At 58.9% G+C, this 27,989-nt stretch overlaps 1 protein-coding gene and 1 long non-coding RNA gene across 2 annotated transcripts; one reads left to right on the top strand and one right to left on the bottom strand.

Annotated features, from left to right (window-relative positions):
• Positions 1-53: 53 nt before the first annotated feature.
• On the bottom strand, positions 54-24,139 carry NKAIN1 (sodium/potassium transporting ATPase interacting 1). Its single transcript, XM_065857258.1, has 7 exons — positions 24,003-24,139; positions 6,858-6,995; positions 6,610-6,690; positions 5,904-6,101; positions 5,497-5,557; positions 3,830-3,911; positions 54-2,043 (listed from the first exon to the last, which is right to left on the bottom strand). Exons 1-7 carry the CDS (start codon positions 24,054-24,056, stop codon positions 2,034-2,036), a joined length of 624 nt encoding a protein of 207 aa, XP_065713330.1. The 5' UTR covers positions 24,057-24,139; the 3' UTR covers positions 54-2,033.
• LOC139825576 (uncharacterized) lies at positions 24,091-27,958 on the top strand. The gene is made up of 2 exons (XR_011735704.1): positions 24,091-24,228; positions 25,196-27,958. It is a non-coding gene; the product is annotated as an uncharacterized lncRNA (long non-coding RNA).
• The last annotated feature ends 31 nt before the right edge of the window (positions 27,959-27,989 follow it).

Raw genomic sequence — 27,989 nt, forward strand, 5'->3', positions numbered from 1 at the left:
CGATTCGACTGCAGGAAGAAGGGAAATGCCCCAACACCAGAACAGCCATCGGGTGAAACTTTCCTTCGACTTTATAGTTACAGAATAGAAAAGAAATCCTCGGTTCACATTACAAATACAGTCTCATATAAAAACAAGCCAACTGAAAAAACAAAGGATTTGTGGAGCGCCGGTGCCTGGGTCCCGCCGAGCTCAGGAGGGAGGGAAGCTCTTCGAACGGGTTTAAGTGATGGGAATGTTTCCTTCTGCGTCCCGTGGGGTTTGAGAAGGGTTTTGAGTGGGTGGGTGTCTGCCCACCCCACCCCACCCCAGGTCAGTGAGAGCATCCTTGAGCCTGGAGAGGAAAATGAACCCCGGAGATGCTGCTGTCCGCAAAGCTGGGGATGGGGATGTGTTTGGGGGGTTGCTTGAAAACCACTATTTTCCTTGGAAAAAGGAGAAAATAGAGAGGGAAAGGGTGGAAAACTTATTGCCTGGCAAGGCAGCAGCTCGGCCGGAGGCGGCGGAGGGGCCGGGGGGTGCAGCCCGCCCCCTGCCCACCATTTTGGGCTGGGCAGCTTTGGTCCTTGGCTCTTCCCGGCTGCTTGGTGGGAGGGACAGAATAAATAACAAAATAATCACTTAAGGATGCAAACCGAAAACCCCCAGATAACCCCAGGACTGGAGGAAAAACTCCTGGGAGGCAAAATGCATGTGACCAGATGCAAAGGGGGGGTTTGGGGCCAGATCCAGGGGAAGCGCGTCCCACCACAAAGGGAAAAAGGAGCTTGGGGGCACTGAAATTCTGCGTGAAACAACTTTTTCCTTCCAGCTTCGGAGGCTTTGAATTCCCCGTTTGCAAAGCGATCGCTGCCCAATGGAACTCGCCTCCCCCGCCCCCCCAAACGAAACAACCATTCCTCGCGTACCGACATCGCCGCTCTTCGGCTGCCGAACCCGATGGGTGGATGAGACTGCACAGGGGTGGAGGGGCCGGGGGGTCCGAGAGGCACCGGCTGCCCCCCGGGGCGGGCAGAGCGGGGCTGAAGGCACCACATGGGCCTGGGGGAGCCGGCGCAGGCTCGCGGGTGGGGGGGGTCACACTCAGCCAGAGTCTACTCAGGCACTTCAAATTAAACTAAATAACAAAAAACCCCAAGAAAACAAAACAAACCAATAATTAAAAAAACCCAACCCAAAACATTCATTAGATTCGTTAAAACAGCCGGCAAGGGGCTGTGTCGACAGCAGCGTCAGTATTGCCAAATTTGAGCAAGATCCCCCCAAAATCCGGCAGGGATGGGGAGGCTGGGGGGGTTTTGGGTGCTCTGTTCCCGCCATAGCCCCACATCTGGGGAGGTTGAGGCAAGATGCTGATGGTCGGATCCAGCTCCTCGGGACGAGGGGATCAATCCCGGCCCGAGCCCCTTCGACGCTGTTCCATGCAGCCAGGGGGGCTGGAAAACGCCTTTTGGGAGCAAAAACCCCATTTTTGGGGCCAGCCCAACTCCCAAAGCCAGCATTTGGGGAAACTGTCCCAACCCCGCAGGGGACAAAGCTGCTCTGTGTGCCCCGCTGTCCCCAAAGCTGTGTTTATGCCTCGCCCTGCTCCCAGTTTGCTCCAAACCAGCTGGTTTTGCCCCAATCCCGCGCCAGGCCCCCCCGCCCGGCCGCTGCTCCGGGGGAAAACCAGGCTGGGAGAACGAGCAGAAAACAGCGTCCAGCAGCGAGGCCACCGCCCCGCGTGTCCCCACGTCCCCGTCCTGGGAGGGTGTGGGAGCCCGGGGGGACAGCACAGCTCTGGGGGGTCCCCTTGATCCAGTCCCCCCGTGGGTGGGTGGTTCGGGCTCGGAGATGCAGGCTGGGATGGATGTGCAGCTCCTGGCTCTGTTTTCAGGGGGTCCTGTGGGGTGCAGGGAGGCAGGAGGGGACCGGGTGGCTTCACGTGGTGTCCCCGCCTGGCCGGGGGTCGTGTCATCGGGTGTGGGACAGTTCGCTCCGGGGTCCTGTCACTGTGGGGCTCCCACGCTGGGCTGGATCCCGGCAGGAGGGGGTTACCCGGACCTGGGGACAGAGGGGAGAGGGGGTCAGGGTGACACTGGGGTCCGGGAGTCCCTGTCACAAGGGGGGGCCAGATCCTGGCACAGGGCACCCACAGACACACGGACAAACAGACAGAGGGACACAGCCACAGCACAGGGCACACACACACAGCCCCTCACAGCAGAAACATCCCCTGTCCCTTGGGGCAGCACAGGGGGCCCCCATCCCTGTCACAACTGCCCCGGTCTCAGCTCCCAACCTGCGCTTCCCACTGTCCCCATGTGCTACAGGAGGGATTTCGGAGGTGAGAGCCCCTGTCCCGGAGTGGGGGACAGTGCGAGTGCCCAGATGTGACACGGCAGGTGGGGACCCAGTGCCACTCTGGCCAGGCAGGAGGGACCCGAGGGGACGAGGAGCAGTTGCTGACACAGCACATCCTCCTCCTTCCCCTGGGTGGAAACCCTCCCCCGCGCCCGCCATTAATCCAATTACAGCTAATTGGGAACTGCACAATAAGCTTTAATTTGTTGGGCCAGGACGCAGCCCCGCGTCCCTCCTGCTCAGCTGTCCCCTGGGGACACGAGCGGCCGGATTCGCTCCACCGAGCTGGGACAGCACCTTGCACATCCTCGCGTGGGTCACAGGTGGCAGCGAGACCTCCCATGTCCCCTGAGGTGGGGTCACCACTGTCCCAGCAACCCCCGTGTCCCCTCGGGTGTCACCGTGCCACCACAACCCCTGGTGTCTCCCACCCTGGGGACAGGGTGCATCCCCCTGGGCCCATGAGCCTGACCCGTCATGACTGTCAGGGCAATGGAAGCGCCTTGATATAAATTACAGCTGCATTAATTAGGTGGCGGGTTATTAATGAGCTGCCAGGTTAGGATGGAGGGGGCTGTGGGCAGGGGGGCTGGCAGAGCCATGGCAGCCTCTGGGTTGTGACCCCTCCTGGGCAGAAAGGCCACAAGGATGGGGGTGGCCCACGAGCTTGATTAATTAGGAAGCAATCTAATTACAAGGACTGCTGCCCGAGCCAGCCCCGCAGGCAGGGGAGCCAGGCTGCACTGTCCCCAGCATCACGGGGTGCTCCGGTACCCGGGGGGATGCACAACCCATCCCCAAACTGTGCACCCAAATCCTCCATCACCCACTGCAGGGGCAGGACACCCACCTCAATCCCCAGGAGGTGCCACCATCCATGTCCCCATCCTGCTGCGCCCCACTCACCCAGGGACTGGGGGGCTCTTGGGGAAGTTCTAGCTTGATGCACAGCACCCATGGGTGCTCCCCCGCACCGGGGAGAGCACACAGGAGACCCAAACACCCAGGGAGGGCCCAGCAGCAACACAAATGTGTTTGTTCCACCACAGCCCCCTCTTTGCATCTCTAATTGCATGGTGTGCCCTTGAATTTGCATAGAAGGCTTAAAATATAATTAATTTTTGGCATCCGGCAAAGCCCGCACGAGGCTAATCCCTTTAGATTTCGCAGCCTTATCGCGTTTGAGCATTTATCTAGTTAAGCTTAATGGGTAAGGGAGAAGAAACAAGTCAGCTGCACTTATCTGAAGAGCTGCGCTCCCCCGGGCAGTGTTGGTGCTCAGCAAAGAAAAGCAGCAAAAAGCAAAACAAGGGCACGATCCCCCAAAAAACCACCCAGCCCCAGCCCCTGTGGAGCTCCTGGGCTTTTTGAGACCAAGCAGACCCACAGACCCAAATCTTTTGGGTTATGATGGTGTGATGAGGCACCTTCAAGGGGCTCCTGCATCCCCGAGCATCCCCAAGGCTTTTCCCCGGTGCGGACTCACGTGTAGAGCGGCTGTAGCTGTAGGTGCGACGTCTTCTGGGGCGCCTGGTAGCCGTAGGAGTCAAAGCCGCCAATGAAGTCGACTGGGGAGAGGGGGAGAGCAGCGAGGTGAGCGGGGGAGGGCAGCAGGGCGGCTTCCCTGCCTTTCCTGCCCCGATGGTACCCGTGGGTCACGCAGGTCACCGCAGCACCCCAGGGAAACGCAGCATCCCAGGTTGCCACAGCATCCCGGGAAAGCGTGGTGAGAATCAGAGGGAAGGAGCTGGACCAACTTGCAGAGATCCCTCAGGCTCTCTCTCCTCACTGCCATAGCCCTTGCGTTGCAGGATGGACAAAGTGGGGAAAATTACCCTATTATTGTCTCCAAGTGGACATTTAAGGAGAGTTATGGGGGGATTACATCTTGTTTCAAGCCTGTCATTTACGGGAATTGCAGACATCAATATATCAGTTATCACGGCTGCAATTCCCAGCCTGGCAGTTCATGGTTCCAAAACTGAAGGAGGGAGATTCAGGCTGGACATGGGGAAGGAATTGTTGCCCTGAGGGTGGTGAGAGCCTGGCCCAGGTTCCCAGAGAGGTGGTGGATGAACCATCCCTGAGACATCCCAGGCCAGGCTGGACGGGCTCTGAGCACCCTGAGCTGGTGACGATGTCCGGCTCATGGCAGGGGGGCACTGGGGGGCTGGGAAGGTCCCTTCAACACAAACCATTCCGTGATTCTGTGATCCTCGTGGTCCCTTCCAACCTGGGATTCTCCACCTGCCCCCAGACCCGAAACCTCAAGCGGCTGCTCAGCCAGCCCAGGAATGGGCACCATGCGTGGCCAGGGAGGGTTTCCAAACCCCCACGGGAGCCGTAGCGTGACCCATCTCCCCAAAACCAATATATTAATCCCCATAGAGCTGCAATCCGGGTGGGTTCACACGTGGGCGTCCAGGAAACAGCAGGAAGCTCGAGGGGGGAGCCCAGTTCTCCCAGCATATTTATCTTCCCGACTTAATATTCAGCCAGCTCTCAATTTTGATGCCATCCATCCATTTCCAAATCTAATAAGATATTCCATTTAAAAAGCTGCATTTGAATCTTGGGCTCCAGCAGCATTAATATTAAAAGTGTATTGAATGCAGGAGTTTGTTTGAATGCAAACACGCTTCAAAGCCGGCGGCGGTAGATAAACCCTTTTGCCTGCTCCCCCGGTACAGAGACAAGTTATTACCGCAGGCAGTGTCCGATTTCACACGGAGATTTTCCTTTTCCGCTACATCGGTTCCCGGCAGCGGCGCGGTGACAATGTGGGGGTGCTGGGCCCGGCACCTCCCGGCTGGGACCATCTGTGGGTGCCGGCACCGGCGGGGCCGCCGATCCCGGTGCCGTGGGGAAGGAGCGCGATGCCGGGCGCATCTCGGTGGCTCTTGCCGCGCCGGCGGTTGTGGCGCGTCCCTGCCAGCCGGCGCGGATTAATAAGTGCCAGATGAGCATTTAATGCGGTTGGATGTCTACGGCCTCAACCGCCTGCTTCATTGGGGCTGGGGGGCTCAGTGCTTCTGGAGGGGTGTTGAATCGTAGAATAATTTTGGAAAAACAGGGCAAAAAACTCAACTAAAGGGATCCTTTCACCCACCCGCAGCCCAGGCATCGCTCCTGTCCCCAGCAAGTGTCACTTACAGCTGTCTTCTTCCTCCAGGAACACTTTGCTGACGTAGCAGGCGTAGACAAAGCCGAAAAGCTGTGAAACAAAAGCGAACAGGGAGAAGTTGGTGAGAGCCTGGCCCAGGTACCCAGAGAGGTGGTGGATGAACCATCCCTGAGACATCCCAGGCCAGGCTGGACGGGGCTCTGAGCACCCTGAGCTGGTGGAGATGTCCCTGTCATGGCAGGGGGCACTGGGGGGCTGGGAAGGTCCCTCCAACCCAAACCATTTTGCTCTTCTCCTCCCATCCCTAAGCCAATGCTGCCCTTGATGCTACAGAATGGATGTGTGATGGTGGGACACCTCCGGTCCCTGCCATCATGCCCTCTTTCTCACTTTGCAGTTTGGGATGAGGAGGAAAAGCGGCGGCGGCCGCCCTTACCGCCAGGAAGATCTGCGTGGCACTGCTCACCACCTCGATGTACTGGTAGTCGAGCAGGCAGCCGCTGACGGTGATGACGTGATGGTCCTCGGGCGCCAGGTTGGAGTTGAGCACCGGCGTCACCAGGCAGCCCGGCCCGTTCTCCATCCACCACGAGCGGTGCAGTGAGGTATTGAAGGTCATGATGAAGTCTCGGTCCTGCAGGAAGGAGCAGAGGAGGAGGCTGTGGAGCTGGGGCTCTTTGCAGAGGGGGTGGACAGAAAGCAGGCTTTTCCAACCCAAGGATGCTCCACAAGCACCGCAGGCACCCAGAGCAGCTGATGAACCCCAAATCTCCCTGACACACAGCCAGTGTCCTCAGGGTTCATGGCTTCCCCCACGCCCGTGGCACAGACCACTTGGTGAAGCAGCACACAGGTGTGCCATGGTGCCCAGGTGACATCACGGATGTCACGGAGCTGTCACCAGTGCAGCAGCTTGGCCTTGAGGCAGGGACACAGCTGCTTGCGATGCTGTGGCTGCATTCAGCCGTCCAAAAGACCGGACCATGGGATCACCCCCAGAGTGGTCCAGGGATGCTGGGCAACCTCCTCTGCATCCCTGGGGGTTTTGGGTCCTTTTTGGGGACAGAGGAAGGAGGAGGGTGAGAGCAGGACAGCAGGGATGACGGAAAGATGGAGGGAAGGCGGATGGGGGGGAACGTTACCTGTGACAAGCGTCCAACCTCCAGGTAGAAGCAGATGATGAAGGCGTTCCAGCCAACCCACAGCACCAGCCACACCGCGTACTGCCGGGAGAGAGCTGGTCAGGGCACGCCGTGCCGAGCACACGCCCCGCTCCACCCCCCAGCTCGCTGGATCCCACTGGATACACAGGGATCTGGGTTGGGATACAGGACCTGGGGCTGAGGATTCTGCACCCAGGCGTGGGAGCATCCTCCACAGCGGTACCTACCATCATGAGGTATTTGGATCTGTACTGGACGGTCCCAAAAATACCCAAAATAACGGCCATGATGTGTAAAAAATTCGCCAGGATGGGTGCCCACTGGTAGCCCAGGAAATCAAAGATCTGCCTCTCCAGCGCCGCGACCTGCAGCAGAGCAGAGCGGGTTGCGGGTGTTAGAGCAGGACACCGGCCACCCAGTGGCTCCCGGGGTGCGGAAGGCAAAGAGCAGCCAGTAATTAACGGGAAGCCCCACAGATAATTAGTTGCAATGGGCTGAAATGTCTGCATGACGCCTTGGCCGTGGTGGGCGAGCGAGGGGTTATTGGGAATATTTGGAGCTGAGAAGGTGGAGCAGGGAGCTGCCAGCTTGTTGTCCCACCAGCACCCTCCGCGCTTCAGTTTCCCAACGCAGCATCCCTGCCCAGCCAGACCGACCTAAGGTGTCCTAATTCCAGGAGGGAAATAAATGAGGTGGCAAAAGTCCTTCCCTAAGTGTTCCTGGAGGATGAGGCACGGCTGACGCATCTGCGTGTGCAACCGCCAGCTGTGCCTCAGTTGCCCCATCCATGAAGCATCACGCACTGATTGAATTGGCTTAGCAAGAGCTCTAATTAATGCCTGCTTTAGCCCAGCTCCATCCTGCCCATGGGTGGAAAGCCAAAGGCAGAGCTGACAACCATGGTATCCCATTCCCTACTCTATTCTTGGGATGGGATCTGCCAGATCCGTGCCAGCAGGACCCCAGGTTCCATTAAAGACGACACAAAGACGCGGAGCAGCCCCGGCATCCGTGGGGCCGGGACCGAGGCTGTTTGCATTGCGGCTTAATTCACTTCCACGCTACTTAAACTCTCTGAGAAAACAGCCTTTGGAAATACTTACAACCAGGCTGTAAATCTTTTAAATTGAGAGATGTAAATAATAAATGATACAAGGAGCACAGCACTCGGGGTTTCACAGCCGCCCATCGATCCGGGGGCTGTTGACAGAGCTGCTGAGCAGGGGCAGGTGTGAAGGCTGCAAGTTTTGGGTACCAGTGACTCTCTGAGACCCTCAAGATCATCAAGCCAAACCGTTCCCCCAGCCCTGTCCCTGCCCCATGCCCTGAGAACCTCATCTCCATCCAGCCCTCCAGGGATGGTGACTCCAGCACTGCCCTCGGCAGCCTGTTCAATGCCCCACAGCCCTTCATCACCAGTGGCCCCAACCAAAGCCAGGGCAGGGAACAAGCCCAGCACAGCTCCGGGGCTCAGCATCGCTGGTGAACATGGCAAGGGGTTCTGCAAACTCACCACACACTCCACAAGAAACCTCCAAACAACTTGGGGACCAGCAGCATCCACCCCCAAATGCAACCTGTAGAGCTCAGAGCATCCTCCCCAGGCTGTCTCCCTCCCATGAGGGGCATTTCCTATGCCAATAGCAGCCTCATTTATTGACCTCCCCTCATTAACACCCTGCTCTCCCCTTTCAGGTGTTGCTGCTTCTCTGCCATCGAAGCCGCGATGCTCCTGGGGGTGCGGGGCTGGGAACCACACACCATCCCACTGCTAATTAAGATAAACCTGCAGCTGATCAATGCAACGAGTTTTAGGGCTCCCTCTTAATTAAACACTCTCTAGTTTATCGATCAGCCCCAAAAGTTCCCTTTGCAGCAAATCACATCAATTAGTCAGGGGAAGACGCGCGCCAGAGTCCTGCTAATTGAAACGCCTTGCCTGCAATGATTTTATTTTAATCAAGAAATCGAAGCGAGCAAGACGTGGGGACCAGGCTCCAGCAGCGCGCGGGGTCCCCGGGGAGGATGTGACAGCAGGGGACGGGAGGGCTGTGACAGGAGGGGACAGGCGGGGGCTCAGCCCAGGACCCTGGGCAGGCAGAACCGGTGAGGCAGAGCTGGAGGAAAATGGGATTTTTTAGGGGTGTTGGCAGCAAATTGAAGTGCAAAAGAGTTCATCTGTCCCCAAGTCACCCTCACGGTGTGGCCCAGGGCCACCCCTCACCCTGCTGCCCCCACCAGGGACAAGCCAGAGCCACCATGGTCCCCCCAGCCCACAATCCTGCCTGGGATTTGCGGCAGCCCAAGGAAGCAGGATTGGCAGCAGATCCTCCATCACATCTGTCACACCCTATGGCTCTTAGAGACCTCTCCAAAAACCACTTAATTACCCCCAGAGCCAGAGGGACGCAAGGACTTGGCCACCTGTGGACACAAGTGACCCCGGGGCTCGTGTGTCCATGCTCAGCAGCCCCGGCAATCGCAGGGACGATTCATCCACGACCCTCTCCCGCAGTGCCCAGGGAGGTGACGGTGGTGTCACCATGGCCCAGGGCAAGGACACAGGCCCAGCTGCGGCCCCCAGTCCCCCAGGCTCCGCGGGGGAGGCGGCGCTGACCCCTCCCCGGCTCCATCCTCTCGCCTCGCCGGCGATGGCGATGACATGTTTGCTGACACACACGCATAAATATATTATTGCATCTCCAAAGCCTCAATAATTAACGAGCGGAGAGCGACGGGAGCTGCGGTGCTGGGGGTCATCTGCTGGTGGAGCTGGGGAGTGGGATGGTCCCTCCAGTCTCTCCCTCAGCCCCCCCAGAGGTGCAGAGCTGCATGGCTGGGTGCTGGGTGACATTTTGGGGACATCCCTGCTGCCCGCTGTGCCCTTGCCCACCCCAAAGCCTCCCAGGCAGCATCCCAGGGTGCACCAGCACCCCAGGGCGCAGCAGGCAGGGGGTCATGTTTGGGGACACAGGCCAGTGACCCCCCCGTTCCCCAGCTGCATCTCAAGCTGTGTCACCCCCCACGGCCAGGCAGTGATTTTTCTGGGCACATAATTATGTATTTAATTGCTTTGAAATAAAAGCCCCTTGTCCCTGACATCCCCAAGGGGGAGCGCAGGTGTCTGGAGCATGTCGGGCACCAGTGACACGGAGAGGGGGCCATGGTGACATGGGGGTCCAGCCCCATTAATTCACAAGGCGACACCAGTCACTCCATCCTCCTACCTGCGGGGACAGCCCAGCCAGGCCACCACGTGCTCTCCCCTGTCCTGGGGTCCCACTGCTCGCTGCTGCTTCACCTGGGCTGTTTTGGGGCAGAATAAGGGGTGTGCACATTTTTACTACTTGGGCAAAACCCATTTGCGGGGTGAACATCCTTTTTTTCTAGGATGGAAACTTATCCCATCTATTTTCTCCCACGCTTCACCACCTTCATCTTCACCGAGCCCCGCGGGCAGGGGACGGGAATATTCCCCCTCTCTGATTTTTCCCAGAAATAGGAAAATATTCTGGTTGAAAATTGGACGCTCCTGACAATCCAGCTGCGCGGTTTGCGTGTCGGCGGGGCAGGCGCAGGCAGCGCAGGCATCGCGGGCAGCGCAGGCAGCGCGGGCACCATGGGCAGTACAGGCAGCGCAGGCAGCGTGGGCAGCGCAGGCAGCGTGGGCAGCACAGGCAGCGTGGGCAGCACGGGCACCACGGGCAGTACAGGCAGCGCAGGCAGCGTGGGCAGCGCAGGCAGCGTGGGCAGCACGGGCACCACGGGCAGTACAGGCAGCGTGGGCAGCACGGGCAGTACAGGCAGCACGGGCAGTACAGGCAGCGTGGGCAGCACGGGCAGTACAGGCAGCACGGGCAGTACAGGCAGCGTGGGCAGCACGGGCAGTACAGGCAGCACAGGCAGCGTGGGCAGCACAGGCAGCACGGGCAGCGCAGGCAGCGCAGGCAGCGCAGGCAGCGTGGGCAGCATGGGCAGCGCAGGCAGCACAGGCAGCACAGGCAGCGCGGGCAGGATGCTCCTGGGCTGCCCGCTGCCCTTCATCTCAGCAGCAGCATCTGCGCGTCGGGCTGCAATAAACCCTGTGCCCTCCCCTGCGTGCTGCGGCCAGGCAGGAGCGGCGCGGGGGCTCCGCTACCCCCCGATGGGTTATTATCCTTCAGCCGGGCGATCTCCTCCCGAACACCATATGCCCGGGGCTCGCCGGGGATTTAACTTTTCATTTCGCTGCATTTTGAAGAGATTTGGGGTTTTTATTCCGCCTCGAATTCCCCTCCACGCTGCGTCCGAAGATGCTGCGAGAGCATCGCCCTCCCCCCAGCTGAGCCTGTCCTGGTTTTTCGGGGTAGAAATGCCCTGTTTCTAGGAGTTTTGGCCAAAAAAATCGTGGGGTTTAGGGAAAGCACACCCCCTAAGCAGAGCTACGGGGCAGGACCTGGCCCACTAGCGCGGTGCTCGATGTTGTTGGTCCCCAAGGGACACGTTTCCCGCAGCCCCCAGAGCTGGGTGTCCCCAGGCAGGTGGAGCATCACTGGGGGGCTCTTGGGGACCAGCTGGATCCTGTCCCTGTCCCCAGGAGGGAAAGCAAAGCCCATCTCCCTGCCCCAAAGGATGCTACACGGTCCTGCATCCCCACCCTGAGCCCCAGAGCACCCGCACAGGCTCCCCCACCCCTTCAACCTCTCTTTTTGAGGCAGTTTAAGGTGTTTTGCTGATTTTCATTCTTGTGACACCTTCGTCCTGCTCCCGGGGAGCCCGAGGAGCAGTCGCAGGCATTTTCATCTCGGTACCCACGAGCCGCCCGCCTCCACTTAGGGAAATTGGCTGCGATTTAAATGAACGGCAAGCGAGTGAATTGACTATTAAGAAGGTGCAAACACCGCTGTGAACCCAGGGACTTCATTTAATGACTTGGAAACAAGTTCTTGACCTACTTCCAACTTGCAAAAGCCTTCATGAAATCGCAAAGGAAAAGAAATTAAAGGTGCCGGAGCCTCCGGTATCGGGTGGTGATGAGCAGGATGCGGCGCTTGGCCGACAAGATGCTCTGGGACTGAGCAGCCCCGTTGTAAAACACAGCAGGAGCAAAAAGCAGGGTGAAAGAGGCACAAATCGGGTCCTTCCGCAGCTGTTGCAACCCCCCTGTTGATGCCAGCGGGTTTTGGGGGGCTCCTGGTCTCTGTGCATCCAGCATTGCTGCATTTAGGAGCTCCCGGCGTGTGGCTCAAGCATCCCAGATCTCCGGGATGCAGCTGCGGGTGCTGGGGACACAGGTAGAGACTTGGGGTGCGCGGGGTCCCTCTCCACGGCTCCCCATCGCCCACCCAGCACCCACCCCATGGGCTTTCCCTCCTCTCGCCCGTTTTTTCCCACCCCCACTCCCGGTTATTTATTTCATTTCGCCGCATCCGGCAGCGTTGCCATGGGAACGCGGCGGCAGCCCCGGCTGGATGCGCTTGTCTAGACGCTGCACCCCAGGACCGCGCTGCCGGCAACCTGCTCCCTGGGCTGGATACGGCCCTGGTCCGGGCAGCACCCCTGGGTGCGGGGTCACCCCCTGCACCCATCCCCAGCACCCCTGGGACACCCCGGCACCCGAGCTCTGCACCCCAGATCTGAGCTCCTGGCTCCATCCAGCCTTGGGGGTGCCTCTGCTGTGCAAGGGGGGCTGGGGAATGCAGCCTCGGGGTGCCTAACGGCAATAATAATAACCATTAATAATCATAATTCCCCTAAATGCAGCCGAAGGGTTGCAAAGTGCCCTTTGCACCAGGCAGATTAAATCAAGCCCCCTCCTTGTTTTGCCTCATTGCAGGGACGGGAAACTGAGGCACAGCACAGGGGACACCCCCAAATCTCTGCAGTGCTCTGAGATGCTGAGAACACTGAAAGCCATGGCAGCGGGAGTCCCCGCGGACAGGGCTGCTCCATCACCTGCTCCAACAAAGCCCCAAGAGCCGCTGCTGAGCCCATCGGCTCCCAAAACCGCCGGTTGTGGGTGGATTTGGCTCTTGCTGCCCCTCACGTCCCCACTGGAGACCCACAGCCCCTTGGTACCCCCACAGGGCTTTCAACTCTTCTGTTTTTCCAGGCAAACATCACCAATTTCACATTTCCCACGAGCAGGTTGGTTTAACTCCAATACAATATTACACCTATTTAACTTGAAAACAATATTGCCTCTATTTAACTTCAAGATTACATCCTAGAAATGCCGAGACGAGACACTTTGCTCGCCTCCCAGCAAGGAAACGTTTTGATGCCGAGGAAAAGCGGAGCAAGCGGCTCATTCCCCACCCCGCCCAGGGCAGCCCAGCTCCAGCGATGCTCCCGTACAGCAGGATTCATCCCGCCGGGACCTGCTCTGTCCCCTCGGGAACTGCTCCAAACCCACTGGAATGTCTAATGGGGAAACTGAGGCATGGAGGAGCGCTGGAGAAGACCAGAAGCTCAATGGGCCGGTCAGCCCCATGTTGTGCTGAATAACCAGCTCGGGGATGGACTGTGAATGGGGGTGCCTGCTGTCCCCTTGGTCCTATCTACTCCATCCCATCCCATTTTATCCATCCCATCCATCCTATCCAGAGATTCCATCCCATTCATCCATTTGTCTCATTCTACCCCTCCCAACTCATCATCCACCCCACCCCACCCCACCCCACCCCATCCCATCCTATCCCATCCTATCCCATCCCATCCCATCCCATCCCATCCCATCCCATCCCATCCCATCCCAGTCCATTGCAGATCATAGAATCATTTTGGTTGGAAGGGACCCTCCAGATCATTGGGTCCAACTATTAACTGAACTCTAGCCCTAAACCATGTCCCTAAGAACCTCATCTATGTGTCTTTAAAACCTTTAAAATCCCATCCCATCCTATCCCACCCCATCCCATCCCATCCCACAGCAAGTAACCCCTGAGCCCCGTCCAGCACAGATCCCCGATCCCCGGCTCAGCCTCGGAGGCACCTGCTGTCTCCAAACCATCAGCAATTGTCCCCCCACAAACGCCGGCACCAACAAACAGCCTTTCGGATGAAGAAAAATGCGCTTAATCAAGCGGCTCAATTAGCCACAACAAGCCAGGGCTTGTCATCACGCCGGAGACTCGCAGCAGAGACCTCAGCAGTGGCACAGCCTCTGAGAGGCTGGGAATTCATTAAAATGGAGCAAAAGCCCTAAAACACCCCCTGAGCAAATGGGAAATTGCTCGGAGCGGGGGGATTTCTCCCACAAGTCCGGAGATGCCGGTTTGCCCTTGGGACACAGTGACAGACGGGGCTGGAGCTCCAGTCTGGGGGTCTTGGGCTTCAATCTGGGGGATATTGGGCTTAAACATGGGGATCTAGGGCTTAAATCTGGGGGATCTTGGGGTTAAACCTGGGAGATCTTGGGCTTAGATCTGGGGGATCTTGGGGCTCAAATCTGGGGATCTTTGCCTTAAATCTGAAGGATACTGGGTATAAAATTGGAGGATCTTTGGCTTAAATCTGGGGATCTTGGGCTTAAGTTTGGGAGACGTTGGGGTTAAATTTGGAGGAGTATTTGACATAAATTTGGGGGGCACACAGGAACAGCAAACAAGACGAGGAGCTGAGAGAGATCGGGGCAGCCTGACCCCCTAAATAACAAACGGGATGGGGAGCAAGCAGGAGCCGACCCCTGCAGGGAAAGCAGCTTTGGGCTGTCGCAAAGAGCAGGAATGGGACAAATTGCTCTCCAAATATCCGCAAAACCCCACCAGATGTGGGGACAGGTGAGACGGGACAGATCCCGGCTGAGACGGCCCCACCAGCCCGTGGTGGCCGAGCCCATCCGGACAAGGATTAAGCCGCAGGCAATTTCGATGCTAATTCTCCCAGTTAAGTTCTTTAGCCCGACATCTGTGAGAAGCAAGAGGTAATTTCCCCCGGATCTCAAACGGTGCCTCAAAGATGCTGTTAATATAATCCGATAGAGGGGAGAGAAAAAGAAAAAAAAATATATATATATATAAAAATCCAATTTACTGACTTCTTTAGTGACACCTTTCGTAATCAATTCTCCCAGGAAAGAAATACTGATTAAAGCCAAGCGCATCGCTATGGAAACCGGCATCCCTCCTCCCCCGGCCGCAGGCTGGGAAGGAGAAAATCGGGTGAGGAAATCTGCCTGGTAACAACCCCCTTAATGAGCTGGGGAGCAAAAATAATCCCTGGGAGCCGTGGTGCTGCGAAAGGAGCAGCCGGTGGCAGCCGGCGGGGAGGAGAACCCGCCTGCCGCTCCCCAAATATTGATCTTCATGGGAGGGTAGAGCTGTTCTGGAGGAGGAGGGGATGCTCCTGCATCCTGGAGGGATGAAGCGGCATCCGAGGGTGGTACCCACGGGTGCGCCCCCCGAGTCCCGTGGGTGTAGCTGTTACTTCCAGCACTTATCCAATTTTTTAGCCTTAAAATACAAGACAAAACCGCCTTGAGATGCGGGTTTAAGAGATTCAGCTGCCCCGCAGCCCATGAGGAGGGAGCTGGCGGCACAAAAGGAATTTATCCAATAAACCAGCGAGTTTCCCTCTCCTCGGGGCGATTCCCCGACCCCGGGCAGTCAGGCACTGCTGCCCGCCCAGGCAGGGCTGCCACCCCCCAGAGCAAAACCCTCAGGGACCAGCGGTTTTTGGAGAATTGGGGGTTTATTCTCCTTTCTCCACTGAATGACAACAAGTTCCTGGAGGGGATCGGGGTCTCCTCCTGGCTGATTGTGTCCAGCACCCCACGAGGCGAAGATGCTTGAGGCACCCATGGGTGCTGGTGGGAGGGGGATAATCTTCCCATGGGGTGAATACGAAAGTCTCCGGGTGGTGGGAAGCAGCCAGGCCGGCAGCGAGTGGCACAGAAGGGACCTGGCTGCTCCCCAGGCACCCCGACGCTTTTTGGGGTGATTTACAGAGCTCCAGTCTGCACAGGACATCATTAGTGCTGCTCGTTATCTATTAAGGGATTTAATAACAAGCCAGTCTGGCATTTTCCTTAAATCCGCCCCATGGCTGTGACCAGGGATGGGAGCGCGGACCCGCGGCTCAAGCACCAGGACCATGGTCCAGCCGGAGCATCTGAGCCCCATCCACCCGCAGCCCGGGACCGGAGCTGGAGAGGCACCCAGAGGGATGAGCCACCCTAATAAACCCAGAAACCTGAATAGTTTGAACAATTCCTTTAGCAAAAGAGCCGTTTCTGTTAAACCCACCGATCCCTTTCCCATTCATCACGGAGAGGATTTAATAAGGCGCCTTCGCCGTGACCACCGGCGCATTATTAAACGCAGCGATTAGCAGCTGCTGTGGATGGGAGCTCATTAGAGACTTCTTAAACATCCATAAAAATTGCTTTTATTAATTAGTTCATCCTCTCTTTATACCCACTGCATTCAGGAAGGAGGTTTTGGGGTTGATTTTACGGACCCCTTTGTTGCGTGGTGGTGGATGGGGAGCCCTGGGGCCATTCCGCTCCGCTTGGCATGAGGTGCCAAGGGTGACACCGGGATGTCGCGACGGTGACAACGCTGTGGCTGAGTTGGGGACGATCCCCCAAGCACCCCAAACTCTGCAGCAGGGCCGGCACAGCCCCCGGTCCCCTGCACATCCCCCAGCACCACGGCCAACGTCACATTGGGGAAACTGGGATTTTCCCCAAAAGCCTCTTTCTCTCCCCATAACCACGTGGGATGCCTTTCCCAGCTGGGACATGGGTGCTGCCCCCAAATTCGGCACCCACAGCGTGCTGCCCCAAGCCTCCCCCCGTTTTGGGTGCCCTTGCAGGAGGGATAAGCATTTCCAGATCAACATTTTGGGGGAAAACCCAACTCAGCATCACCCATGAGTTGTCACAGGGCTGGCGGGGACTCTTGGGGAGAGACAAGGGGGCCGGGCACGGGGACCCCTGGCTCTTGGGGACCGTCCCTGCTCCCTGCGAGCTCCTCGCCTGGTCCCGAGCCCTGCAGCATCGTCCCCGCGGTGTCCCCACCTCAGCCCAGCTGTGGCACCCACAGCCACAGGGCTGCCCCACAACCATGGTGCCACGGCAGGGATGTCACTGCCAGCACACACGTGCCACCTCCAGCCCTGGGGAGCACACAGGCCCCTCCAGACCCCCCCAGATGTCACTGCACCCCAGCAGCCACCACCCCCACCCTGCAGGGGCACTCGAAGCCAGCCCTGTGCCACCCCGGTGCCCATCACAGCAGTCTGGCTGAGTCCCCTCCTCCCCGAGATGAGGGAAAACCGCGGCAGATGCTACAGAGAGGGGCCAGGAAAGGACGGTTCCGCCTCAGAGTCCCGGCAGCTGCCAAGGGGAATCGGTAACCGGCTGGTGATGGGATGCAGGTGGCAGAGGGACGGGAGCTGGGGGGCACAGAGGTGCAGATGGGGACACCGTCCCCCAGGGTTGGCAAGGGGGACAGGGCTGGTTCTGGGCCAAAACCGGGGGGAAAAAGAGAAAATACAAATCGGAGCCTGCAAAGGGTTTGTGCAAAGCTGCTGGCCCCATGGCTGGTGCTGCACCTTCCCGGGGCTGCGGGACGTGGGTCGAGGCAGTGGGGACCCGGCTGAACCCCACGGCCGCCCCCTGTCCCCGGCCCTTTGCTGGAGTGGAGGAGGAGGGGGAGGATGTGTGTGCAGGAAAGAGCCCGGAGGGGGCCGGGACAAGGACTCGCAGCTTGACATTTCCAGGCGATAGCTGAGGACCACCATCAATCTGAGCTGTTGATGCGCAGGAGTAACGAGCGGACAGGGTTTCCCACGGGAAACCTCAGCATCGCTCGCTGCGCTGCTCCAGTACTCTGTGCTCCTACCCCCAGCATCCTCCAGCATCACCCCCAGCATCCTCCAACATCACCCCCAGCATCCTCCAACATCACCCCCAGTATCCTCCATGACAGCCCCAGCATCTTCCAACATCACTCCCAGCATTCTCCAGCATCACCCCCAGCATCCTCCATGACAGCCCCAGCATCCTCCATGACAGCCCCAGCATCCTCCAGCATCACCCCAGCATTCTCCACTCCCACCTGAGCATCCCCCATGAGAGCCCAAGCACCCTCCTCTCCCCTGGGACATTTCCAGCTGGGGTTTTGTATCTGAGCGTCCCTGTGCGATGGGACGAGCGTGCCTGGGGGACAAGGTGTCAGGCAGAGACACACGCAGCTCCAGAACCAGCGGGACGTGCCCACAACTCCCTGCATCCCCCAGGCTGGGCCAGTCCCCGAGGCAGAGCCAGGCCACCCTTTGGTTTCCCAGATCACGTCCACCAAAGAGCTTCACATTTTCCATCCCCAGCAAGAGCCCAAGGGAAGCGAAGCCGCCATGTCCTGCACCGGCTCCTCTCCGGCTCCCTGGTGTCCCCAGTGTCCCCAGGACGCAGGCTCTGCCCCACAGACCCACTGTGGGAAAGGACTTCACTATCGACCTGGTTATGGGAAGAGACCAGACTGACCCAGCACACCAATTAGCCCTAATCAAGGTAATTAGCCTGAGAGCCAAGCAGCAGGCCAGCCCTGAGCTTGCTCTTTGCCCTGTCTCTGCTTGTGTCCCCTGTGTGTGACAGCGCAGCTGTGACCCCGGGCCAGGCATGGTGGCTGTGTCCCCTGCTTAGGTGACACCCAGCCTGGGCAGTGAGGATGACGAGGGTGCCAGGGCTCGGCCAGGCTGGGAGCCTGACAGCTCGGCCAGCGCCAGTGGCTCTGCCATGCCACTGCTGTCACCCGGGCTGCCCGAGGGATGCTCAGGGGCTGCCCCGTGTCACGTCCCTCCAAGGGGACTGTCCCCGCTGCCGCTCACAGCCCAGACGTGGCACCGCTTGTGCACAGTGAGTGATTTGCACACACTCGTGTGACAAAGGGCTGTGTGGCAAGTCCCCAGTCCCGGTGATTCCTGAACTGTCCCTGCTGCCAGCTGGGCAGGGACACTATGAAATAACACGGTAAAATCTCCTTCTGCCGCAGAGTAAAAACCAAAGACGGGTGAAATTTCCCAGCCAAGCACACGGGAGCCGTTATTAATCTTATTAATAAACCACTTGGAGTTTAATGTCCTGTTTAAATACGATCGGGTCTGTTCTCTGCCAACTTTGCCTTCCCAGTTTTCCAGGCCGTTACATACGTATCTTGAAAATTGAAATAAATAGCTGCTTCCAAATGGAGGGAAGAAAAAAGAAAGACACCAAGTCCCATCCCGAGCCCCTCTGGCCCTCCAAGCATCCCCAGAATTCGAGCAGGGTATCTCCTCCCCACTCAACCCCCAATGCTCCAGCGCTTCCAGCTAAAAACTGTCCCCAGCTCCATGCTGTGATGGGGACAAGGACAGCCCTGGGCATCCCAGGAGGATGCGGGACGGGACACAGCCTGGACCGCTGGGACGAGCGGGGTCTGGAGCCGCCCACCCCGTCACAAAGCCACCCGCGATCAAACCAAATTGCTGATCGGCATCTAAACACTCTTAGGGCAGCTCAGTCCCTTTCGCCAGCCAAACTTGGGAGCTCAGTAAGAAACAAGATCAAGTTTGGCTGGACCAGCCTCACTTTCCCAGGCACCAGTTAGGCCACCAGGTTTTAGGCTTTGCCGATCACATCGCGCATCGGCCCTTCCTTCCCCGGCTCCCGCAGCTCCGGTGCTGGGCCAGGCTGTTTTCTGGCTCATCCTCTTTATTTTCTCTACAACCCAGCCCTCTGAGACATTTATTTTCCAGTCCCCATTGCTCTCAGCTCTGTTACGAACCGGCATGAATGATTTAGAGAGATCTTCAACCGGTCTTGTTAATACTCTGGGGTGCACATTAGCTGGTCCTGCAAATTTAGATGTACTGCACTTTAATCGCGGTTTTAATTGCGAGCTGTAACGTTCTGCCTTCCCAAACGCGCGCCAATAAACCTTTATAGCGGCCTGCCAAGCAAAGCTGTGCCGGTGAATAATGGGGATGCAGCGGAGGATGCGCGGCCACGGGGAGGTCTCGCCGGGCTGAGACGCTTCTCCACCACCACCCGCACCCACGGACCCTCCTGTGGCTCCTGGGGTGGCCACCCAGGGAGGTGACAACGGGGGCTGGGGTGTTTCACACCTCTAACACACACAGTTCCCCCCGGGGCTGTCCCTGGATCCTCAGCACTGCCCATCCCCGGAGCGTCCCCATCCCTCCACGCCAGCACCCACCACCCGCAGCACCCGCGGGTGCGGGATCGTCACCGCACCCACCGTGTCCCACCGCGCGGAGACGGGGCGCGGGAAACGAGGGGCTCTGCGTCCCCGCCGCCGTCTGCCCCCCATTTCCATGGCAACCATGCAAATGTGAAAGCTTTCCATAATCATTAGGGAGCGGAGCCCAGCAGTATAAACAGTGACTGCAGTAGATTACATGCCTATTATGAACAGTCGCGCCTTCTGAGCGCTGGTAATTATACCTAATTGTGCATTTAATTGTGTAATTGAAAAAACCCCATCCAGAGTTCAGCCCGGGCTCCTTTCCCCCATCCCCGCGGTGGAAGGTGCCGGGGGCAGCTCCGGCCCCGCTGTCCTCACGCTGTCCCCACGCTGTCCCCACGCCAGGATCGGCCAGGGTGGGAACCACACGAGGACAAAAGATGCCGGCAGACGGTGGCGGTGGCTGATTCTCACTGGATTCGGAGGGTTCGTGGCCAAAATTGGGCAAATGAGGTGGGAGAGGTGCTGGGGCTGAGAGGGGACAGCAGGGCTGTGAAGTCCCTGAGGGTGCAGCTGGGTCCCACTGGGGAAGGGGACGTCACCTGGGGCTGGTGGCTGAGGGATGCAGGGGATGGGACCACCCCCTCCTTTCTCCCATCCTTCGTTGAGCCGACCCCGCCAGCTCCTTAGGCTCGGTGATGGGGGGGTCACATCCTGGAGGCTCTGGGTGCCCCATGCAAAGCCCACGGCTCAGGCAGGCAGGATGTGGTGGAACCGCAGTCCCGCTCCCATGGCACAGTACGGCCCCGCATGGCACAGTATGGCCCCATATGACACGGTACGGCCCCGCACGGCACGGTACGGCCCCGCACGGCACGGTACGGCCCCGCACGGCACGGTATGGCCCCACATGGCACGGTACGGCCCCGCACGGCACGGTATGGCCCCACATGGCATGGTACGGCCCCGCACGGCACAGTACGGCCCCACACGGCACGGTACGGCCCCGCATGGCACTGCACGCCTGGCAGGCTCCAGCAGGCTCAGCCGGGCGGGAGGTGCCAACCGAGCTTTGCTTTTCCAGCCAATTAAAGGAGAAGGAGAGAAACAAAGAAGGAAATGAAACCCCGGTTCGGAGCGACACGGAGCTCTGCCAGGCGGAGGTGGGAGCGCTGAGCATCCTGTCCCCACCCAGCGCCGGGGCTGGAGCTGCATCCCACCCCACAACGAGCCCCACGCCGCAGGGGAGCCAGTGGGGTCACAGCTTTGGGCGGGAGAAGGAGCCCACTCGAGCCAACCGGCCCCACAGCAGCGCCAGCACGGCCCCAGGGCACAGAGCGGAACAGCCAAGGGACATGGGACAGCAGCTGGACAGATCCAGATGGACCTCAGGTTCCAGCAGTCCCGCACCACTGCCTCTGAGCTCTGGTACAGCAGCACCACCGCTGTCCCCACCTGCCACCGACACCATTAGGCTTCAGAGTTAACGAGGGTCACGGCTTACATCTCTCACACTCCTGTGCCCATGCTGGCGCTGTCGAGTGGGGTGGAGTCACCTTTGGGTTCATTTTCCACCCAACCACCTCAGCAGCTCTCATCTTTACATAAAGGAAAGATAAACTCTCCCGACAGCAATGGGAACCCCAGAGAAAGGTTTACTAAGGCACCGCGAGCACCCCAGCCAGTCATTGAGGGCCCCAGATGATGGGGAGAACCAGCAAAAACCTGAGAGTTTTGATTTCATCTCACCTCATCAGCACCAAAACCGCCGGCAGCCCCTCTCGAGGTGGGGCAGCACCCGTGGGTGTCTGGAAAGCGCATTCCTGGGGTTTTCCAGCGAGAAAACATAAACAGAGGCAAAATCTGGTGGGTGCTGCTTGTCCCCTGGGTACAAGGACACCCAGCGCTTGCAGCACGGCCTCACCGAGCGCTGGAGCAGTGTGTAGGATATTGGGATGCTCCGAAGCGGCTGCCCAGGCTCCCCAGTCCAAAAACCAGTTTCCCAGACGGGTTCGGGTGCAGGCGCTGCCCGGGGTCTGGGCTGCGTGGGGCAGCGTGTGTCCCCTGTCCAGATCTGCCTTCTCCCCAGCACAGGGACCCTGCACGGGGACCCCCTGCAGGCTCCGTTTAGGGAAACTGAGGCGCGGGCTGGCCGGTGACGAGGTGTGGCATGCCAGCGTGCTCAGCTGCTGGCACAAACTGACCCCAAAGCAACGGGGCACGGCTTCTCAGGCAGCCCCAGCACACTCCAGTCCAGCCAGTACCAGTGGCTAAGGGCTGTCCCCTCCCATTGCACAGGGAGCCCACGACAGGCATCAGGGCCACCTGGACCAGGGGACGTGAGCCCCATGGTGCCATCCCCATGTCAAGGGTGTCACAGAGCAGCCAGAGCAGAGATGGGGTCAGGAGTCACCCCCCATCCCCATCGTCCCCCCCCAAACCTCGGCACTGCCTGGTCCCAGCCACGCCACCTCAGGCATGAATCTTGGCCTTGGCCACTCAAGGGGACACCCTGATGGCACCCGCCAGCTCCTCACCGCAGGGCTGGCTGTGGATGGGCGCCCAGACCCCAAAACCCAGGGACCCAGCAGCGCCTTTTCCCCACGGGGGGGCGGGTGCCACTGCTGTGGGATGGGGTGCTGGGTTACAGGACGAGCCTGGGGTGGAAAGGCCACCAGTAAGGGGCAGTTCCAGAGCCAGGGCTTTGGGGACACCAGCAGCACCGGGACACACAGGGGAGGGTGGGGAGGAAAGCCTGACCCCAACCTGCAGCAAACCCGACCCCAACCTGCGTGACAAAGTTCCTCCAGCTGCGAGCAGGAGCGGCTCTCCCAGCCTGGGAGCTCACACTGATTCATTTTTTCCCCTAAAATAAATAGATTAAAATCTCTCAGATCTGGATTGCTCAGGGAATAAACACCAACAAACCTCCTTAGGAGCTGAGCGGTAAAAATAAAAAGTGATCAAAAGCCAAGAAACTCCTGCAGACCCAGAAAACACCCGTCGGATTGATCCTGAATAAGGGGGAAGGTGAGGAAGCGCAGAGCAAGACTTTACAGACCAAACCGCAGGGACAGCTGGGGACACAGGAGGCCATTCCCGCTGGGAACGCAGGGACTTCAGCCCGGGGATGAGCCCACTGCGGCTCCGCAGCCCGAGACTGGGGACTTGGCTTCCACGCCTCCTGTGTCCCCCCAGAAAAGCTGCGTCCCCCCTCTATCCAAAGGTGGGGACCCCTCCCCGCTCGCTGCCTTCCCGAGGATGGAGAATGAACAAGAGCGACGCTGGGAAGCAAGTGCCCGTCAGCAGGATGTCACCGCCATCGCCAGAGGGGACCCGGAGCCGTGCCATCGCTGTCCCCATCCAGCCCCCCACCGCCACCCCCGGGGACACCACATCCTGACCGCCACGCGATCCGGCAATCCCCCCTCGTTTTCTTCGCTGCAACGAGCCCCGGCATGGCCGCGGGGACAAGTTGTGGGCTGCTGATCCTCCGTTAACGAAGGAGCTGTCCGAGATAATTAATCGCAAGCTCATCGGTGCTGGTTTTATCCGAAAACCCCCCAAACACTCCACACGCCCCCTTCGCCTGCCCCTCTGCCAGCAGCCTGATGAAGATTGATTCGCGAGCGGCGGCAAGAACGGCACGTAATTATTACAAAGACAACAACCTTATTAAAATTAAACCTCTCCCTTCTCTCTGCCCCCAACATCCCGGCGGCCCCGGCCGTGGGCAGGCGAGTCCGCTCGAAAGCAGGAGAGTTTACAAAGTGCTGGCAGCGGCTCCAAGTTTCCCTCTTACCCCAACTCGGGGGACCAGCACCCCAAGAAACATCCTGGGAGTCACTGGGATGAGAAAGCGCCGGCGGGAGCGAACTCGGAGGGAAGAGGCTGCAGTTGGGAACAAAGCTCACTCACACCTGCTGGAGACGCATCCCCAGGCGCCGGCAGCGCAGGGAACGGGTTCGCATCCCTCTCCCCAGGCAGCGCTGGCCCGAGGCAGGGGACAAGGCTGGCATTTTGCTCTTCCTTGATTATTTTATATTTTTTCCTTTTTTTTCTTTCGGGGGAAGGTGGCAGTGAAGCGTCCCCAAGCTGGTCCCACAGCAAGGTCACCACGAGACGGAGCGGGTAAGGGTGACAGCCAACATTCCGCACAAAGCACAACCCGGCATGCTGATGAGCGCAGGCGGCCCCTCGCCTTACCAGCTGCAGGCAGCAGAATCCGACCAGCGTGCATCTCCCATTGCATCTCCCCATGGTTTCCCAGCCGGAGCCTCGGATTTCCCCCACCGTGGCCTCTCGTCGCCGTCCTCCAGCTCCTCACCAGCAGAGCATCAGGGGGGCACCAGCACCATGTTCCGCTCTCCAGCCTCCGGCCAGCCCCGGGACTTTCTTCACAGCAGCCCCGGCGCCTCCCGCATCCTGCCAGGTTAGCACAGAGGCGGGCTGGGCTCACACAGGGGCATCGCCCCCCTTCTCCGCCTTCCCCCCACCCCCGAGCCCCGCTCCCCCCGAGCCCGCTACAGCCCCGTCCCCCGCTGCAGGGACCCCGGGGCCGCGCACGTCTCGCCAGCCATCCCCGGGGCGCGCAGGTTTGCGCGGAGCCCGCCCGGCCCCTCTATTGTCTCTCCCGCACAGCCGCGCTCCGCGCCCCGGGGGCGGGCGGGGAGGAGGCGGCGGGTGGGGTCGGGGGCGCGCCGGGCAGGGCGGGCCGCGGCCGCCGGAACAAGGCGAGCGGCGCTCCCGGCGGGGCCCGGCGGGCGGCGCGGCCGGGCGGGGGGGACGCGGGGCCGGGTACGCCGCGCCGAGCCCTTGGCGGCTTCCGGGGGCGCCGGGCAGCGCGGCCCCCTCCCGGCAGGCGCGGCTGCTGGTCGCTCCCGCCTTTCGTTATCGTCAGTGTTTGGTTTTTATTTAATCGCAGATTATTATTTTTGTTTCCCCCTCCGGAGCCAGGTGGGGCTGGGTTAAATCCGGCGATTTGCGAACGCAAAGGGCAGCTGAACTGCTGCCCTCCCCCTTCCCTGCGGCCCTTGGGTGGTGGCCGGAGGGGCAGCACAGGGACCCCGCAGCCGCCTCCTCTGGGGACTCCCTGGGGCGGCCGGGCCAGGGCAGCAGCTGGGCCGGCAGGGCGGACAGATGGCTCAGCCCTGGCAGCACAGCCCTCCCGTCCTCCTCCAGAACCGGCTCCGCAGCCCAGCACACGTGGCTCCAGGGCTGGAACGACCGCTGGCCAGAGGCAAGACAGCACCCAGGCACCCAGCTTTGGGTCTCTGCTCCCAGAGGGCTCAAAGGCTCAAATGCAGCAGGTCTGGGTAAGGAGGTGGGTGCAGGAAAAGCGGTCAGAGTATGGCCCCTAAACGCCACCCACCCGGCTCGCCTTTGTTCTTTTTTCACAGCACACCTTCAGGGGGATCGGAGCGTGCACATCTGCTGAGGAGCAACCACGGTGCTGCTTTTCCACTGCTTTAGAAACCTTTGGAAATGCACCCCACAGGACAGTTCGCTGCTTTTCAGTTCCATGATTTCTCAAACCTCAGCCCCGAATTTTATAGGGGAGCATATCCTAAAGCAGCCCCCACACACACTTTTACATGCCGGAGCAGCTTTGCACAGGAGCCGAGGGGCTGCAGCCTTGCAGATGCGTTTGCGTGCAAGTGTTGGTCTGGTCATGGTCTGACCTGGCCCATCCAAGCTGGCAAGGGATCCCACGTCCCTGTGCGCTGCTGGGACCAGCCTACAGCACCCTCCATACCGGAGCTTCTCCTTCATCCTCCATGGTGGGAATTGCTCCTTCCAGTGCAAGATACTGTTATATGCTGCCCCGAGTGTTTTGGGAAGCCCATGTGTGGCCAAAGGATGGGCTTTGCAGAAGACACTTGGCTTCCATGAATGCAAAAACCATGCCACAAAAATGCAGCGTATGCTCTCAACCAGGGGTCCCAGGAGACGGGGGGGAAACCAGACGGAGCCGCTGGGTGTTTGAAACACAGGAACCTCTGCAGTGAGGACCTCACTGCTCGACTCCATCAGCCCCAACGCTCCTGGCTCCTCATCTCCAGCTCTTCATCGAGAGCCTGAGCAAGGTCCCATCACCCCATCCCAGGTGTCCCAGGCTTTTAGGGGTTATCTGGGTGCATAAGGGGGGACCAGCCCCATCTCCAGGACCGAGCTTGTGGGCTCTGGTATTTAAGCACAGGAGAAACCTGGAGCAGAGGGACCGGTATCACCCCATGGGTCAAAAAAAGTGAGGACCCAAGTGCCCCATAGCATCTCCTTGGCAATGAGCAAGGACTGAGTGCTCTGCTCAGTCCTCCAAAAAGTACTAAAGAAGGGCAAAACACGCTGATGTAAAATCACGCAAACCGATACAATGGCACTGCGACCCTGCTTGGCTCTCGACCAGCTGGAGTTTCGCGAGGAATCAATTTTAGATTAAAAAAGGTCAATACAGTACGTTGAGGCGCTTCCCTGGGAGGCGAGGAGATAACTTCATTTGCGAGCGGGTGGGAAAGGAGCCCGGCGCTTTGTCTCTTGCTCTGCTCATAACTCACCACCCTCCAAGGCTCCACGCTCCTTGGCTGTTACTCGTTTTGCAAGAAAAAACTCAGATGACCAAAATTATGGAGGAAATATTAGGAGGAAATCGAATCAGGGCCATGTCATATACATACAACCCCCTGGATGAGCATCAGTGATGCTCCCAGTGCAGCCAGCAAATAGTTATTTGGGGGAAGAAGGAGGCACAAAGCTGCTGCAGGGCAGCCAGGCTGGGGATGCTGGTTGATGCCTTAAAAAAAGGCAAAACCAAGGCAAAAAAGGGGGTTTTAGGTTGATAGAAAACATGCAGAGGTCGTCACAGATGTGCAGCCCCAAGCCCTGGCATTGGGTTGGGTTTTTCCTCCCTTCTTTTCCTTCTGGGCTCTTGGGGATGACATTTTTCTTTCTTTTGGGCTGACGCCGTTGCCCGGGTTTGGTGGTGATTCGCAATGTGAATTTCGAAGGCGAATTTATACCAAAGCACCGAATCTCAGCGCGGGGATGTCCCGGGAGAGGCTGGTGGGGACGCGCCAGCCCGCGGGAGCTGCTGCAGAGGCAAAGCCAAGGGGGCTCAGGACCATCTTTCACCCGCTCAGGCAGTAATTAACGGCACTAAGTCGTCAGAAAGAGACAAAATTACGGGTTTTGGCATGTTTATTGGCAAAGAAATCTGCGGAGGGGCCCCATCTATGTGAGTTACAGTGACGGGGAAAAGATATTTATTCCGATGCATTATGTAAATCAGTGTGGGATAAACACATCTGAAAATCATCGGCACAGGTCATGCGTAATTAAGCCGGTTGGGTAATTCCCCTTAATGGGGAGCGGGGATGGGGTTTGTGCTTAGCTCAGGTTAAACCCCTCCAGAGGCTGATGGGTGGCTGGATTTTGGCTGAAAAGCCGTGATACACACACCTCAAGTGATGGGATCCATGCTAACAAGCCCCTAATTAACCAGTGGCACAGGGCTGTGCTGGGCCAGAGCAGCCTGGGGACAAGGACACCCCAGCCCTGGGCTCAGGGATGTCCCATCCCTGGGGTTAAGGATGCTCCACCCTTGGGCTCAGGACACCCCATCCCCAGGATGAGGGGTGCTCTCTGTGATGGGGACCCCAAATCCAGGCTCGTGCTGGGGGTGCTCTGCCGCTGGCCTTGACCCTGACCCAGCCCTCCTGGCTTCACCTGGGAACAGCCCCAAGTGCCCCCAGAGCCCGAGTGTCACTTGGTGTCACCCCACGCGAGGCGTCCGCCACCAAGGGAAGCGCCACGATGGAGCAAACCAGACCACCTCCAGTAATAACCACACATCTATTTAACCAACCTTCCCCCAATTTTAACATAATTAGCCGTCAGCCTGCCAATCAACGTCAGCTCCCGTGGATCGCCGTTAATGGATCGCTGTTCAGCCGGCTGTTATTGAATCGATATAGAAATTAAAATGCATTCACGCCATTCTTCCTCAGCTGTCATCTTATCTCGGCGTCTAGCGAAGAGTGCGGCAGATTACAGAATCCATCATCATTTAGCCTTTGTAGCTCGCAAAATTCATAATTAACAAAAAATTTCTATTCACTTGCTCATGTAATTTAATTAGTTTTCCATTAAATAGAGACTAAATATCATCTAATCCCCCAGCAGAGCAAATAATTGTTT

Source organism: Patagioenas fasciata, chromosome 25 (assembly GCF_037038585.1).
Source record: "Patagioenas fasciata isolate bPatFas1 chromosome 25, bPatFas1.hap1, whole genome shotgun sequence".
Classification (NCBI taxonomy): domain Eukaryota; kingdom Metazoa; phylum Chordata; class Aves; order Columbiformes; family Columbidae; genus Patagioenas; species Patagioenas fasciata.

Excerpts from the sequence above, each read along its gene's own strand:
- NKAIN1 (XM_065857258.1), bottom strand. The coding sequence starts at position 24,056 with ATGGGGAGATGCAATGGGAGATGCACGCTGGTCGGATTCTGCTGCCTG. Across the intron at positions 6,102-6,609 it reads AGGTTGGACGCTTGTCACAG|GACCGAGACTTCATCATGAC; the intron begins GTAACGTTCCCC and ends TCCTTCCTGCAG. Across the intron at positions 3,912-5,496 it reads CCTGGAGGAAGAAGACAGCT|TCGACTTCATTGGCGGCTTT; the intron begins GTAAGTGACACT and ends CCCTCTCCCCAG.